General features: G+C 42.9%; 1 protein-coding gene across 8 annotated transcripts; it reads left to right on the top strand.

The window, feature by feature from the left end:
- Positions 1–85: 85 nt before the first annotated feature.
- AP4B1 (adaptor related protein complex 4 subunit beta 1) lies at positions 86–17,087 on the top strand. 8 transcript variants are annotated; one of them, XM_048498550.1, is made up of 11 exons: positions 86–200; positions 3,391–3,531; positions 6,194–6,418; positions 6,791–6,921; positions 7,332–7,479; positions 9,387–9,883; positions 11,110–11,193; positions 11,571–11,671; positions 13,093–13,300; positions 15,039–15,323; positions 15,901–17,087. In XM_048498550.1, the coding sequence occupies exons 2-11, from the start codon at positions 3,419–3,421 to the stop codon at positions 16,326–16,328; spliced, it is 2,220 nt and encodes a 739-aa protein (XP_048354507.1). In that variant the 5' UTR covers positions 86–200; positions 3,391–3,418; the 3' UTR covers positions 16,329–17,087. The 8 variants fall into 8 exon arrangements, with proteins under 8 accessions (XP_048354507.1, XP_048354502.1, XP_048354509.1 ...); XM_048498545.1 differs by having other exon boundaries at positions 11,568–11,671; XM_048498552.1 differs by lacking the exon at positions 15,901–17,087 and adding an exon at positions 15,756–15,879 and having other exon boundaries at positions 11,568–11,671; positions 15,039–15,362.
- The last annotated feature ends 549 nt before the right edge of the window (positions 17,088–17,636 follow it).

Raw genomic sequence — 17,636 nt, 5'->3', positions numbered from 1 at the left:
TGCGCCCTTTGAAACGGCCTGGCGGAAGTCCACTTGTGACATCCACTGCGCATGTTCTTTTGAGACTTTCGGGGGAAAGCGGAGCGATTTCCTAGGGCTAAGTGGAAGGGTTCCATGCAATTCAGTTCCGGTTTCGTTAAGGGTCCTTGATGCGCAGAATAAGGGATGGTTACAGTACTGAAGATAGCTGATGGTTTCAAGTAATGATGTCATTCATTGTATTGTCGAAGGCTTTCACGGCCGGAATCACTGGGGTGCTGTGTGGTTTCCGGGCTGTATGGCCGTGCTCTAGATGTCATTCATTGTCTCTCCCCCCAACTATTTGTTAGTACTGAGTTTCTGGTTTGCATGTATGGGAGAGAAGGAAGACGAAGGGATTAAAAACTGGGGCCGTTTCTGCACGGGCAATTCATGGCGGCCTGGAGACGGTAAAAACACCGTCTCCAGGCCGCCATTCGCACGGGGGGCGCAGCTGCAACGCAGCCGCGCCGCCCTCGCGCCGCCCGGCCGGCATGAAGGCGGTGTTTCCAGAGCGCTTCCCAGCGCTCTTTGAAACGTTGGTACGAAGCCGCTGCCGAGCGAACGGCAGCGGCTTCATGCCGCCTCCCCCACCCGGCAATCTCACTCTTTTCATCAGCGTCGCCGAGGCTCGGGGATGTTTCGCCCTGCGCGCCCGTTTCAGCGGAAATATGTCCCAGGCCCGGCGACACGCCGGAGGCCCGGGGACAGTTGTCGTATTGGGCGCTGACAGCTCCTGCTGCCGGCTGCCCAGCAGCCGCCAATCAGTCCACGCAAAATGGTCCCAGTTGTTCAGGCTGGCGCGCGCAATGCGCCGACCTTGCCGTTTCCGCCGCCGCGGCGGAAACGGCCAGGGGCCGTTTCTGACACCAGCACCATGGCCTGACGGTAAACACCGTCTCCAGGGCCGCCATTCTCACAGCATCGGGGCAGCGCAGCGCCTGCAATCGTGCCGCTGCCCCTCGCGCCGCCCGGTTTATACGAAGGCGGCGTTTCCAGAGCGCTTCCCCAGCTGAAATGCTGGCGATGAAGCCGCTGCCGAGCGAACGGGCAGCGGTTTATGCCGCCTCCCCACCCGGCACTCTCAGGTTTCTAGTAATGCCGAGGCCTGGGATATTTGGTCTGGTACTCGCTTCAGGCGCGCAGGGCCAGTGTCCTCAGGCCTGGCGACACGCCGGAGGCCCAAGTCAGATAATAGTCGGCGCTGGCTGCCTGAAGGTGCCAAGGACCGTCCATGCGGACGGTCCCAGCGTCTTCAGGTCGGCGCGCAATGCGCCGACCTCGCCGTTTCCGCCGCCGTGCGGAAACGGCCAGGGTTTCAGTACTGGCTTTCTGTGTTTGCCAAGAATATGTTTGCTGCCCCGTCTGTATTTTTTCAAGGAACACCAGGCTGACAAAGTTCAAAACAGTCTTTTGTATTCAATAATATTGCTTACTGTGCGATTGTTAGTGGAAGCGATCCTGAAGATATATGAGCTCTGGGCACTGAAGAGCTTTGTTATGTCCTAACCAGCACCTTGAATCAAAAGCAGACAAAAAGTTAATCAATGTAATTATTTTAACACAGGTGGAAAGTATCAGTTGCGACTAACTCAGAGAATAAATGAAGAAGCATTATTTTACAGAGATCTCTAGAGTTCGCCGCCTTTTATCTTTTTCCGTTTTTAAAAGCGCATAACAGGATGCGCGGGATACACGTCTGTCTGACGAAGCGGGCTGTGGCTTTACATAACAAGAGCGCTGCTTCTTTCATTCCATTTATGTTTTTAATCGCATGGCTCGTCTCCTTTTGAGAAGGTGAAAAGACGTCATGCTTTTGCAATCCACTTTTGAATTGCATTCTGTGAGGCCCTTAAGAAGGGGAAAATAGGATGCCATTGAGGGGGTGATTATTAAAGAACGGCACTATTTCAGAGCAACGCATTTTCTAGCTCTGATGACAGTGTGTGAATTTTTACGCACACCCCGATGCAGTTCTACCACTCGTGCCCCACACACGGAGGATTAGACCAAGGGCACGGGAAGTGGAAGACTAAGACTTCCGGTTGGTGGAACGAGTGAAGTTCGCACTTAGGTCCGCATGAAAGATAAGCAAGGTCTTGCTAACGCTCCTCTGCTCCTTTCCTGCTTGGTTGTGTGTGTGGCAACAGCTTTTCCGCACTTTTCCGGAGTCTATTAGGGACTTCTAGATAAGATTGCATATTATGGGGTGTCTATAGCTTGTCCTTAAGCCTCTAAAGGAGTCTGAATCTAGGGCTTTTTCACCCTGCTCGCTCCTGCCTTTCCTGGCATTGCGGCGCTGCATGGCAGAGATTGGACAGGATACAGCGAGACCTACTTGCTATGGGGGAAGCTGCTGTATTCGTTTTAGGCTTGGGGAGTGGAGTACAAGTTTATTATGTTTGATGATGTTCAGTAGTGAAATGGGTGGCTATGAAAAATACATACGTGCTTCCACACCTAAGACATGCTGGAAAATGGGACTTGGTAAATTAGCGAACAAGAAAAGGCTCCTTATAAAGTGGTGTATCCAGGACTGAGTGTACTCCATGAGATATAAATACTGAGAACAACATAATCATAACCTTCATTAGCATAAATATATTGAAATCAACTGATTGGGTGGTGGAGGCTGCTCAGTTCCTCTGGGAATTTATAAAATCTGGAAGGGAGGGTTGTGGGGATGGTGGTGTGTGTGAGGGGGAAGTCTGCAAAATGTTCTCTCCGGTTTGCATTCCAGCAACCTCTTCTCTCTAAGGTTGAGCTTCATAACTGTGTGTTTATCAGTCGGGTTGGGAGGTTAGCACTGATTCTTTCAAACCCCTGGAACTCCCCAGGTACATAAACAAAAATGATTTTGTATATTAAAAAGACATATACCCTTTCCCGAAGGCTGGATAAAGAGTAAGTGTTTGCATTGAACTCCCCAAGGCACTCCTGTTGAGTGTGATAAGGGAGTGTGTGTGGAATAGACTCACTTAAGCCTAAAGCAGTGGTTCTCAACCTGGGGGTCGGGACCCCTTTGGAGGTCGAACGACCTTTTCACAGGGGTCGCCTAAGACTCTCTGCATCAGTGTTCTCCATCTGTAAAATGGATAAATGACATTAGGGTTGGGGGTCACCACAACATGAGGAACTGTATTAAAAGGTCGCGGCATTAGGAAGGTTGAGAACCACTGATCTATAATGAACTTGCAGTTTTTTGGTTGATGGAGAGTGGTACTCGGCTACATATTTCTTTCTGCAGTTTTTGTGGTCCCTTGTCTTTTAACCTCTGTTCTGAATAAATTCAGTTCCGGAAAGGGAGTGTATGTATAATCCCTTTCACCTCCTGTTAGTACTAATGTATTCTTCCATGGTTGCTACTTACAGTGTATAGATCCAGTCCAGTGTCTGCAGGATGCCATACCTAGGCTCAGAGGATACAGTGAAGGAACTGAAGAAAGCTTTGTCTAACCCTCACATCCAAGCTGACCCTCTTCGCTACAGGAATGTTATCCAGCGAGTGATCAGGTGCATGACCTGGACTACAGTGTCATTATTATCGGAGGGTTGTAATTGGGCATATGAAATTCTAAAGTTCTTGATTAGTGAGTGATGTATGTGCTAATTTTCTCATGCAGACGCAGTGTTTTGTAGTTAGAGATACTTGGTTTCAAATCATTAGTTAATACTTTGATTCAGATCCTTAGTTAACCATGGAGGCTTCTGGCCAGTGTTATCAGGCTGTTGCGAGAGTAAGATGGTGGAGCTTCTTGGAGAAAGTATCGAATACCCACTCACAGAACTGCCATAACCAGGAGAAGTGGGGAGGGATCATTTGAAGTAGGGAACTGGTTACTTGATGAAGTGAGATCTGACTTTTGCTGGAATAAATTTTATTTGCTTACAGCATTTATATTCTACCACATCTCCTCAGACTCTAGGGAGCTAACAATGTAGCACCGATTTGCAAGGACACAAAACATCACAGTTTTGTTAAAACAATGCTCAGATTAAAAACACAAATGAATTTAAAAAGACAGACATTAGCAAAACCTCAAACGATTAAAAATTCTGAGTCACGATCACACAAAAGTTAAAGGAGCACAGCCAAATCATTAGTTTTAGGATAGTGCTGGGCTCCTGCTTTATTTTGCCTCTACAGGCTAACATAACTACCAGTCTGTAATGGCTATTTAACAGAAGATTGAAACATTAATCTGATCTGCATTAATGTTGTGAATTATCTCAACTTTTTTGTAACTGTGTTAAGAGTAGTTTTGGTGGATCGGACTAATGGTCCATATAGGGCAGCATCCAGTCTCACATAGTGGTCAAATGGTTCCTCTGGAAAGCCAACATTTAGGCACAGAAACCAAGGCCTTCTCCAAGTGTTTCCTCCTAGCACTGGCATTCAGAAGGTAACTCTCTGGTTGTGGATGTTCTCTTCAGTCACCATGTTAGTCCCCATAAATTTATCTAGTCTCTTTTAAAGCCATCAGTGCCTTTACTACCATCAGCCCTCCCTACTTTAGAGTGAATTCACATTTTAACAACTTCTTTAGTAAAGAATTTCCTGGGGTGTTGTGTGGTTTCCGGGCTGTATGGCCAGTTCTAGCAGCATTTTCTCCTGACATTTCGCCTGCATCTGTGGCTGGCATCTGATGGTAGTAAAGCAAGTGGACTATATATACCTGTGGAATGTCCAAGGTGGGAGGATGTGGAAAGGATGCAGTTAGCAAGCTTGATTTGCATGTGTTGAGTGGGATCCACCCATTTAGCATGTGAGTAACCATGAATATAGCATAATCAATTAGTGAGGGCATCTGCATTGTAGTAGCCTGTTCTTTTGATCCCTTTGATTGCTTACTGCCTAGAGTGGTGGGTGGTCTTCTGGGTGGTATTCACTAGCCCTTTGACTGCTTACTGCCTGGAGACATCCTTTGTCTGGGAGGTGTTCATTAGTCACTGACTTGATTCTAGTGTTTTTCAGTACTGGTAGCCAATTTTTTTTTTCATTTTCGTGGTTTCTTCCTTTCTGTTGAAATTGTCCATGTACTTGTGGATTTCAATGGCTTCTCTGTGTAGTCTGACATAGCGGATGTCAGAGTGGTCCAGAATTTCTGTGTTTTCAAATAACGTCAGGAGAAAATGCTGCTAGAACAGGACCATACAGCTCAGAAACTACACAACACCCCAGTGATTCTGGCCATGAAAGCCTTCAACAATACAAATAACTTCCTGTTGCCTATCCTGACACTGTTATCTGTCAAGTTCATCGGGTGCCCTCAAGTTCTATACCTTGTCTCACAGAAAGCAAAAACCTCAATAATGAATTAATCTGTAGCCACTTCCTGGACCTTCTGTGCAGCTGAATGCTCCGCTTCGGTCCTAGCGCCTGGCCAATTCTGTGCCCCCCCCCCCCCCCAAAAATCCTGATTCTCCAGCAGCATTTTAAAAGCCATTTTAAGCTTATGTCAAAACCTTTATTTTGTGCAATATTAAGCTTGTCACTTTGATTAAAAAAGCATTTTAGTTCATCCAAACACTATTTGCAGTATTTGCCTTTTTCTTATAACTGTGCCTGCCATTTTGTGTCAGCTTCTAAAAAATGTAAAATGCAGGAAGTGCTGTGTGTGATTTCCTGTGTCATCTTGAGCATCCTTAATTCAAATAATAGAAACAGTACAGTGTGTAGCTTCCTGTTGGTCTTCTCATGGTCTTTGGTTCCCTGTTTTGGTTCCCTTATTCACGCTGAAACAGTTGTATTCCACATTTGAAGAGAGAAAACTCTGCACAAATCTCTCTCAAGTCCTCTTCCAATAATAGCTGAGCTCTGAGATATGTATAGATTATATTGGCATATGTGCTTTGTTTTGAATAAAAGGGTATGGGAACGGGCAAGATGTGTAACTTATTCCTTATAGTGGACCTTAGATTAATTTAGATACTAGAGCATGGGTTATAATTGCACTGAGGTGAAATTAGACTTGTTGCTCTGACGATGAAATTCAGGTGAATGTTGTCTTCCAGGATATTGTGGGTAGATAGTCAATTGTCACCCCCATCTAATGTGAACAGCAATAATGCAATGTTTATCCTAACGAAAGCTGTGATTCCTTAGTCTTTTTAATAATTTTAAAGTAAATTTAAGTTGAAGTGGGTCTTTTAAAATGTTACATCTTGTTTGCAGGCATATGACCCAAGGCGTGGATGTATCCAGCGTCTTTATGGAAATGGTTAAAGCTAGCGCTACAATTGATATAGTTCAGAAGAAGCTAGTATACTTGTACATGTGTACATATGCTCCGTTGAAGCCCGATCTAGCTCTTTTAGCTATCAACACTCTGTGCAAAGACTGTTCAGACCCCAACCCCATGGTTAGAGGCCTGGCCCTACGTAGCATGTGCAGTCTCAGGTAAGACAATGATTTGATTTGGAAGTAAAGTGGTTTTGCTTATTATGGATGCTTGTGAACAAAGGTATTTTGTAATTAGCCCCATACAGATTTTATTGGTTAACACCTGATGACCTGATCTGTGAGCTATTGCACTGGAGTGGCACTTCATAGAACTGGTTTAAGTATCAGCAGTTAAGAATGATACAAGAGTGGAAGCTGAGCTTTCATGCTGGGTGGGTCCAAACTCAACTCAGAATCAATATAAAGCAAATGCATGTTTTACACTGGTCTCTGCATAGTAATGTGCTAAGTGGCAGGCTTAGGGATGCACAGAATATATGAAGGGGAATTGAGAAGGACTCCAGACCTGACAGCCTACAACATTTTTAGGATGCCTGGCATACAAGAGCATCTCCAACAACCAATCCGGAATGGTCTGCGAGACAAAGCCTCCTATGTAAGGAGAGTGGCTGTTCTTGGATGTGCAAAGATGCAGAAGCTCCAAGGGGACGGTGAAGTGGGTAAATAAGCATTTATTTCTGAACAAGTCTAGTAATTTTCCAAACACATGGTTCCTGCTGTTACAATAAGTATAGATAAGGAAGTTAATTGCATTTCATTTGGATGCTGTGGTATAGTTTTTCAGAACTGGCTGTTTTGTTGAGGTTCCTTCAGAAGGGGCATTTTTACTAATGGGGCTTTCCAGGATCTGGTCTACCAAGTGAAAAATCTCCTCTACCCTTCTTCCCAGTCATTTCACAATTACACTTTGCAGTCAGCCCACATGTTATTGTGAAGATTGAACAGAGTTGATTTTTTTTTAACGTTCACACTGTCTCACATACAACTGTAATGTGACTGCAACTTGCAGGAGTACCTTTCTAGGCAGATTTTCAGACAGCCATTAATTCCCCCTTTTTTTTTTTAACAGATGGTGCGCTTGTTAATGAGCTGTACAGTTTGCTTCGTGATCAAGATCCTATTGTGGTAGTGAATTGTCTGAGATCCCTTGAGGAGATCTTGGCATGTGAGGGAGGAGTTGTCATTAATAAACCCATAGCACACCATCTTCTTAACAGGTATGTTCTCCCTAAGGCACTTGCGTGAATTAGAATCCTTGGTATTAGTTTTGTGGGTTTTCAGAAACCAACAGTTCATCAAGTTAAACTCTTGATATTAAATTCTTGATACTGATGTCCTCATTGATTGAGAATGAATCAGCACTCATTCTATTTGGAGCCCTCCCATTTTGGGAAGTTTTAGTAGCATTGGGCTAATGTTAGAGAAAAAACAAATCATTTGTTATAAGCCACTTTGGTGATCAAAAGACAGCAACTATATATTTAAGGCAGGGGCGGCCAACCTATGGTGCTTCAGATGTTCATGGACTATAATTTCCATCAGCCCCTGCCAGCATGGCCAATTGTAGTCCATGACCATCTGGAGCACCATAGGTTGGCCATCCCTAATTTAAGGTGACTAAAGCAGATACCATGAAAGTTTCCTAGTTACCTTAGAACAGCCACACACTGCCAAGCTAACCTGCCTTACAAGGTTGTTGTGATGATAAAATGGAGAAGAGAACAACATATATTACTTTGGTCCTTCAGTGCGGGAAAAAGGCTGGATATAAATTAAGTATTTATAATAAATACAGCTTGTGGACTCAAGTGCCATAGATAATGCCGAACAAGTTCCAGTCCAAATTGGTTTGGACCTAATAAAAATGTGGAGATCAGATGAAAAAATGCATGCTTTTAAACTTGCTAGGTTGCTTTCATTAGCCATTTGATTCTAATGTAATTGTGGGGCATCTTTGAAGCAGTTTTGCTTATTGTTGCTTGGTTGGTTCAGAGGGAAGCAGCCAGTGATTATTCGTTTAGAATGGATACTTTCCTTTAAGTGTCTGCAGAGTTTCCTGCTTTTAAATATATAATGCAAATCTACTGAGTGATTTAAGCAGAGATTTTCAGCTTCTACCATTTCATTTCTTGCATCAGTGAAGGCAAGTAGATAAGCATTTTCATTTTTCTGTTACAGTTTTACCCCTTCTGAGGCATTCATCAAATCCAACTTATCTTTCTGCAATAATGAGGCAGCGTTTGGTACACTTATTATTATTGCAGGTATTTTTCAAGATACTTTAAGGTATCCTGTGACAATTAAAAATTAGAGCAGTAGTAGTTCAGAGCAGGTGCATTATAATCTGAAGGAACCAGGTTTGATTCCCCGCTCTGCCGCCTGAGCTGTGGAGGCTTATCTGGGGAATTCAGAATTGCCTGTGCATTCCCACACATGCCAGCTGAGTGACCTTGGGCTAGTCACAGCTTTTTGGTGCTCTCTCAGCCCCACCTACCTCATAGGGTGTTTGTTGTGAGGGGGGAAGGGCAAGGAGATTGTAAGCCCCTTTGAGTCTCCTACAGGAGAGAAAGGGGGGATATAAATCCAAACTCTTCTTCTTCTTAAAGTAGCCTAGCAGAATGTAGCCTATCCCAACTCTGATTATGCTTCTTTTGATTCTTAGATATCAGAGATCACTTTTTTAATTAAAGATTAAATACAAGAGAATTTAACGTATCACTCCTATGTTCAAGAAGACCTTGTTTTTTATGTGTCTAGTTCAGAAACAAACCTGAAGATTTCAGGACTGTTAAAACATCTTGCCTGCTTTGGCTTCAGGGGTGATACCAATGCCATGAAGAATTAGCTTTTTTTTTCAGACATTGATTGATTTGCCAGTAGTACAGTCCTAAACAGTTACACCCCTCTAAATCCAGTTGGTTTAGAATGGTGTAACTTTTCATTTGCATTACATTGCAGGTCTTTCAACTTCTGTGTTACAGCTATTCAGCTCTTCTTGTTGTATGTGCGTGGGCCTGAAGAAGTAATTGGCTTGCAACTGTATTGAGGCCTTGCAAGTTTATTTTAAGTAAAGCATGTGGTGTTTATAGCCACTGTATTGATTTTGGTTTCCTCTTTTTGGCAGGATGCCTGACCTAGATCAGTGGGGCCAGAGTGAGGTGTTGACTTTTCTGTTGCGCTACAAGCCCCGCTGTGAAGAAGAGCTCTTTGACATCTTGAATTTACTGGATGGGTATCTCAAGAGCAGCAGTCCCAGTGTGGTAATGGCTGCTACAAAACTCTTCTTAGTGTTGGCCAGAGATTTTCCACATGTGCAGACAGATGTGTTGGTGAGAATTAAGGGCCCACTCCTAGCTGCTTGCACATCTGAGAGTAGGGAACTGTGTTTCACTGCCCTGTGCCATGTGCGTCAGATCTTAGACAGCCTTCCTGGCCATTTCAGCAGCCATTACAAGAAGTTCTTCTGCTCATATTCAGAACCACATTACATCAAATGCCAGAAGATGGATGTGCTGTGCAAACTGGTGAATGATGAGAACATGCAGCAAATATTGGAGGAGTTAAGAGGCTACTGCACTGATGTGTCAGCAGAGCTTGCACAGGGAGCAATTTTTGCCATAGGTAAATGAGCCGACATTATTTCTGTGAAAGACCCACCTTGGTATAAACAAAAGTATGTGCATGTGGAAAATGTAGGTTAAAAAACAAACAAACAGTTTGCACCAGTGTCACCCCATTCCCCCAAGGATTCTGAAGGCTGCTTCTTTGTTCCTCAGGGATAGAAAAAGAATAAGACTCTCTCCTAGCCTGCATGGTAGGCAAATCTGCTCCACGGTACCAGTTGGTTTTAGTCTGAAAGCATGACGTTTGATCATACCTCAGAATCATGATGTCCACAATGGTTTATTAATCTATTGTAATTTCTTAAGACTTCAATTGAAACCACCAGCAGACATTTTTGATCAGCACTGATTAAAATTAATAAAAGTGGTTTGGCATGGTTGCTATAGTATTAGATGTTCCTGCACATGCTTAGAATTGACTACGCAAGCAGGACTCTGAAGAGGCAGTGTAGAAATCTTCTAAATAAATTGTAAAGATGATCTTGGTCATAGTTCAGGCAAAAATTCACTTTTTAAAGGTCTGATCAAAGTCAAGTATTTCAGGGTCTTTAGATACCCACCGATTAAAGCCATAACATTCAAGTCAAGACACACCTTGTTGGAATTTGACCAGTTGCTAGTATCAGCATTTGTGTTGCCGATAAGGTATCTTATTTGGTGTTAAGTTTCACTGTTCATATATCATTGAGATGAAAAGTTCTCTCTCTCTTCATTTCATGGTCTTGCTTTCCAGTTTATAATCAGACTAGTCTGTTCTGTCCCCACATTTTTGTGAACCGTTTCCCTTTTCTCAGAGTAGTCACTTGAAGTTTATTTATTATATTTATACCCCACCCTACCCCCAAAAGGCGCAGGGTGTCTTACAATGGCATAAAGCCTAAAATCATACATAAAATTAACAAAAAATCTAAAAATAACAATTAAACAAAAACAAATCATAAAACCATTTAAAACAATCCAACTAAAATCCCCAAATGGCGAGACATATTGTTTCTTTCACGGGAGGGTCGGGAGATAGCATAATCGGGAAACATCTGGCTGGCTTGGAAAGGCCTGGTGAAACAGCTCTGTTTTACAGGCCCTGCGAATTTGGGTGAGACTCCACAGGGCCCTGATGTTACTCGGCAGCATATTGGGAGAATGTGATGGTGCTGGCACTTAAGTATACATTTTGTGTGTCAACTATAGTTTGAGTCATTTTATGTGTTGTTGTTTTTTTACCAGGCAACATTGCTAGGACATACACAGAGCAGTGTGTCAGGATATTAACAGAACTCCTGGAGCTGAAACAGGAGCATATAACTTCAGGTAACTTTCCTAACTCTTTTTATTTAAAACCAAGCGTTCACCTTTAATTATCTCTTAAAGGCAACCTGTGCCAAGACTATTGCAGTTTCTGTCATTCTTTAGTTAACCATTTTTATGTTGTCATTCTTCATCTTCAAAAGGTCATGTACTTACAGATGCTGAATAAATTAGATTTCTTCCTCCAGTTGTATGCATATAAATTATAAGCAATTCCTGCAGCTATTGAATTGAGAAATACGCACTTCTTTGCTTCAAGCAACTATCCCAAACTATATGAATGAGGGGTGTCTCTTCCTAGCTTGCTCAGCATCTGTGAAGCCTCTCAGATAGTTGTTTGGAACCTGTGTCACACTGAGTGCTATGTTTCATTGCAGCAGTGGTGCAGGTGTTCCGGGACCTGGTGTGGTTGTGTCCGCAGTGTATAGAGAGTGTGTCTCAGGCTCTGTGTGATTGTGAAGAGGCTGTCCAGGACAGTGAGGTAAGGGAGTGTTAGATTTGGAGGGGTGGTACGGTAATGGGGGGGGGGGGGGGCTGAGGTTGATGGCATGGCTCAATTAACGGGTTCATCAGACCGCAAAGGTATAAATGGAAATATAAAGTTCCGTATGAAAAAACCCTCTTTTTATGGTCCCATAAAATCAGAATGATCTATGAATCAATTCTGTAAATTTATCAAGCTGCCCTTCAGGATGTTTGAGTTCACTTCTAAGTAGCCTATTAGGGCTCTGTTTGGCAGCAGTGAGTATTCCAGCAAATTTGTTCTTTTACCATCAAATTGCATGCAGGAAAAATAAGAGGTACTTCATTAGCATAGCTCTGCTGAAATGAAAGCTGGAATATGGTTGTTTCTGCCTCTTCTCAGGAATGTTTCGATCCCCAGATTTACACCAGCAGTAAATAATCTGCTTTTCCAGCTAGAGAATTCCTCTGTTGGTTTCTTTAGCCCTTTCTATAGAAACGTTGCATGTTTTGTAGTGGAAAAGGAACTAAATAGTTTTGTCGCAAAGAGCAGTAAGAGGGAATTGAATTGTCAGCTATGCATGTCTTGAGGCAGTGCCTTTTTTTTTTTTGCTGGTTATCTGCCCCAAGTTCCATGCTTTGGGAAGTAGGTTTTTTCCTTGCCTCTTCATAGCACTGTGATCCATTTGTGTACTTCCAAGGGTTTCTTCAGCCTTTTCTCTGATCTTTCTCAAACATACTATGCTCTAAAGTTTTGGGAAAGATTATGGTAATGCCTGGATGGCTGCTGTGTGGATGGGAAAATTCAGATTTTCCAGACCACGTGGCAGCCATTTTCCCTGACTATGCATATGACAGTAATTTCCTCCCCTGCTCCTTGGGGGCTTATTTTTTTATATATATATATAAAAATGAATGCTAGAATACTATATTAATATACCATTGTAACAATACGTATATCAGGTTCTCTGAATTCTCAGCTTTCAGATTTTTAAAAAATAAGTCTCTAGTTTCTTTTCTTGCAGAGATTTAAGAGAAAAGGCATATCTTTGCCACGAAAGGGATAGAGATTTAATTTTGTTTTAAATGAAAGTTGGGAATTTAGAGAACATGCACCTGAGTTGCAAAGGTATATTGATATAATATATTCTAATTATTTTTTTAAATTGAAAAAGCCTTGGTGGTGCGAAATGTTGCTACTTCTGGGGGATTGGGGCAGGGAAATTGGGGGAACCTACCATGCGGAAGTCCTGTCACTGCTGTGTGTGGAAGCCACCAGTGTCCATATCTGCCACACTCTGTGCTGTAATTTACCCATATATGTTCAGCCTTCAGTGTCATGGTTGCTTAGTCATACAGGTAGCTTAGTTATGCAGTTAAAAGTGCTATGAAAGGTGTAAGTTAGCCCTGAGTGTGCTGTGCTCTGTTTTAATTTTTCAGGGCAAGCAAGCTCTAATCTGGCTATTGGGGGTACATGGGGAGAGAGTTCCTAATGCTCCATACGTATTAGAAGATTTTGTGGAGAATGTGAAATCAGAGGCATTCTCAGCTGTGAAGGTTGAATTGCTGACTGCTTTGGTGCGGCTCTTCTTGGTACGTCCAGCTGAGTGTCAGGATATGCTGGGTCGATTGCTATATTACTGCATTGGTAGGTGCATCTCTATTCATTTCATTTCATTTTAACCTTTAATGGCATATAAATTATTAGCATGTTTCCATTTAAAAGAGAAAACTTTTAAAACATTTAAATACAGGTATTTAAAATGCTTTCCAAGAATTTAGCCACTGCCAAGGTGATTGATGGATTGCAGTCACTTAACAGAAAGCGAGTGGTCTGGAACTTGGAGTGCTCAAGTCTTGGAAGCAACAAAGGGTGAATTAAAATCATGTGCAGGTTACTGTGAAGACAGCATTCCAGAAGAATATGAGTTATGGTTTCTATAGATCCACATCCGCAACGGCATAGTCTCTGATGTTTAGGGATCTGGAGGTACCTCCCTGAGATTTCCGCTGATGGGAAAATATTGAGGCATGCTAGCATGAATGCATGACGTTGGTTAATGGATAACAGAGATGAGAGATATTTAGCTCTTGCTCTGTAACTTAGTTGTATTCCGAGGGAGCGAGGAGAGCATACAGCCGCCTTTGTTGGATAGAAACGATGATGTTCCAGATCTCTCAGTCTTTCGCAGATCTGATTGAAAATATGCCGTTCACTATCAGTCCCAACATTGTCCAAATCAAATCCTATGGTTCTGATTTTGTTCTCGATGACTTTGAACCAGTAGAATTGAAAGTTGTCTTTAAAAAGGTTTGAGTTTATATCACCTGCAAGTGATCTAAAATGTATTTTGAGCCAATACTTTATGGTGGCAATCCAAGCTTCTGTTTCCACATATGAGAGGCCAACTTCAAGACATAAAGTTGGATAGGTGACACTATTCGGGACTCCCAAAATCCTTCTCAGAAAATATGCTTGGATTTGTTCAACATCACGTTGGAAATCGCTTATCCAAATTGGGATGCCGTAGAGGATTTTAGGCAACAAATTTGTTTGAAAAATTTTAATACGGCTTTTACTGATTGGTTTCCTTTTCCGTAGTAAAATTGGATTATGCCAGACATAGTATGTCTGGTTGATGAGATTAAGCAGGATCTATGAAGGGACCATTTTAGATTGTATTGAAAAGTGATCCCTAAATATTTAAAGGATTGAGGTACATCTCTATTAAGGTACCTGCTGGGTTTGTACATCTCATCTGGGGGGTCTTGTCCTGACAGAAGTTTCAGAAGGACTGAGAATTGCTACAATTTAAACAAATCCAGAGACTTTAAGGCCAGACTGAAATACCTGGAATACTTTTATGATTCACTTCTGCTAGGAGGTGCCATGTCTTGGGCAGCCCCATCCATAGCCTGAGGTGCCGGGAAGCAGGGCTTTTGGGTGGTGCGGGGAGGCAGGAAAAGCAAAAAATCTTCCTGACTGGTTGAAAGCATAGGGCTAAATGGCACAAGTCCAGAGCGCCAGCCATGGCATCCATGGCACGAAAGCCTGGGTGGGAAATGACTGTTCTTGGCTCCACCCCCAGGAACATCCCAGCCCACCCCTCCTGCACTGGAGTCCAATTGGACGCCAACACAGCCTGGAATAGCCAGCCTCCTAGTTTTCCCACCCCATTGGGGCATTTGCCAAATGCTCTGGCGGGGTGTGCAAATGCGCTGGCACAAGCTCAAACCGGTTCCATTGAACCATCCCCCACCCTTTGGATGGGTGCTAACGAACACCCTTTACATAGTAATTCCTTTACATAGAATTTCTAAGATTTGACCCAAGTAAATACTGTTGTGCTCATGGTTGTGAGCAAATGCATCTTACTTACTTCCAGAGGAAGAGACAGACATGATGGTACGGGACCGTGCTTTGTTCTACTATCGTCTTTTGCAAGCTGGTACCGAAGAAACAAAAAGGTTTCTGTGCAGCCCCACAGCTGATCACTCTCTGCGGCTTTTGGAAGATCAGGCTGAATGTTCTGTGAATGCGTGGGCCTCTGACTTTAACACTTTGGTGCCCATATATGGCAAAGAGCAGTGGGCAGCCATGACTGCTAACCAGGTTGTTGAGTTTCACCATAAAGACTCTGTTTGTGAAGCCTCCACAGTGATGGGAGAAGGTAACACTTCATCTGGCCATATAACCTCCCCCCAGCCTTTTTTTATCATCATCATCATCATCATCATCATCATCATCATCATCATTATTATTATTTTTATTATTTTTATTATTATTATTATTATTATATTGATACAAAACAGTTATACACAGCAAACTTCCCCTTTGGGGAAGAGGCGGCCTATAAATCTAAAATATAAATAAATAAATAAATAAATATGCTGGATTTTGTATTACATCACACGTCGGACACTTCCCAAGCATCTAGGACTGTGTGATGTATCGACGAATAATGCGTGCAGAGCCGAGTAGGGTGGCCTTTTGCAGCTGTCTATTATTATGTTTGTTGTTTGTTTGTTTGTTTGTTTGTTTGTTTGTTTGTTTGTTTGTTTGTTTGATATACCGCCCCATCCCCGAAGGGCTCTGGGTGGTGTATATAGCTTTCCTTAATGAAAATCAGAATTGTGCATTAAAATGCTGCTTTAAACATATGAATCCTGTTTTCATCCCAGTGCTCCTCTGTGCTAAACTGATAGTGATTTGTATTTCTTGATATGATTTCTGTTTCCTCTTTTCAGAGCCACTGATTACAGGAAAGAAAGAGGAAGTTCCTTATGTTGCTGCCAGCTCAAGTGGCCTTATTCTAATCCCCAGCACATGTTTGACTGCAGAACAGTTTGAGAGAACGTGGCTGAACTTGCCTGTGGGTTGCCAGCAAGCTGTTCCCTGGCAAGAAAATGTGCAACCTGAAACCATACAGGCTGCACTGCAGGTTGTCCATATCCAGACTATCGCTATGAGTAAGGCTAACTCCCAGGTCTGGAAAGCCTACTTTCATGCCCAGGATGATACAGGTTGCCTGTTCCTGACTGAGCTGCTGTTTGAGACAGGGAATGCAGAGATGCAAATGTCAGTGAAGCTGAGTGAAGACAAACCTGAAGTGCTACAGGCTTTCATCTCAATATTGGGGACAGTATTGGGGACAGTTGTGGGACTGACATCTTGATTCTTTCCAATCTTTGATATGATAATGACCTTGTACAGTTTTTGATGTATTGTAGATAGGAACGTATTGTAGATAGGAAAAGTCAAGTCTACTGGAAGGAAATTGGGGTGCTTGGAAAGGGTATAAAAACTGGATTAACTAAAATAAACTATACCTGGAGTGATCAAAGAGTCCAGGTGTTGAAGAAAAGTATAAGCTTGGGACAGCAATTAATTGCATTCACAAATAGATGTATAAACGTAGATTTCCTGGCTATTGCTATTAAAAGGGCCCTTTGTAATAGCAATCCTTTCTGAGCAGTGCTGGGTTAACCTAGCAGCAAAAGCAGCATATGCTTTTTCAAGGGCCCTGTACTATACTTTTACAAGCTGTCTGGTGAAATCACCTTCACTGTATTTTCATGATTTGGCAGCGTTATTGTTTTCATGTTGGGGGAGCTGCATGGCACGTGTTGTGGGTTCTGTGTATTTGCAAGTGTGTGTTGCCTCCTTGCTGTGTCAGGTGCTCAGGTGTAGTGTCCTTTGTGCTATCCCCCGCATTCCTAGGCCACTGCTGTGTACGCAGTTAGGTGCACTGGAGGGTGTGCCTGAGCTGCCACGGCAAGCCTGCGACAAGAGGTGTGCGCTTCCATGGCTGGGCATGATCACATATCAATTACTGTCACTTCATGACTTGTAAGTGTGATTGTATAGAGAATGTAATCATTACGGACATCATGTAATTAATAATGCGATATGAATAAATTTATTTCAAATTTAATTTTACTGAATTAGACTGGTGAGTGTAATGCAAAAATGGTGTGAATTGTGAGGAGGTGGTATGGATGTGGTTAGTGATGAGAAGATGTGGATGAATTAACAGTTTCATGTGGCACAACTCCGTTGGTGTCATTTTCTTACTTTTGACATTTGAAATTGATATCTATGTGGCGTAGGAGGTTAAGAGCTCGTGTATCTAATCTGGAGGAACCGGGTTTGATTCCCCGCTCTGCCGCCTGAGCTGTGGAGGCTTATCTGGGGAATTCAGATTAGCCTGTACACTCCCACACATGCCAGCTGGGTGACCTTGGGCTAGTCACAGCTTCTCGGAGCTCTCTCAGCCCCACCTACCTCACAGGGTGTGTGTTGTGAGGGGGGAAGGGCAAGGAGATTGTAAGCCCCTTTGAGTCTCCTGCAGGAGAGAAAGGGGGATATCAATCCAAACTCTTCTTCTTCTCTTCTTCTAAGTAATAGTATTACTGAAGTGTCAAATATTTATCACATTATTTGGCTGGATAGCAAATGAAAAAATGGATTATTTTACTACATA

This window comes from Sphaerodactylus townsendi, linkage group LG05, assembly GCF_021028975.2.
Source record: "Sphaerodactylus townsendi isolate TG3544 linkage group LG05, MPM_Stown_v2.3, whole genome shotgun sequence".
Taxonomy (NCBI): Eukaryota; Metazoa; Chordata; class Lepidosauria; order Squamata; family Sphaerodactylidae; genus Sphaerodactylus; species Sphaerodactylus townsendi.
The sequence above is the reverse complement of the archived record's forward strand: the minus strand, read 5'-3'. Positions and strand labels throughout refer to the sequence as shown.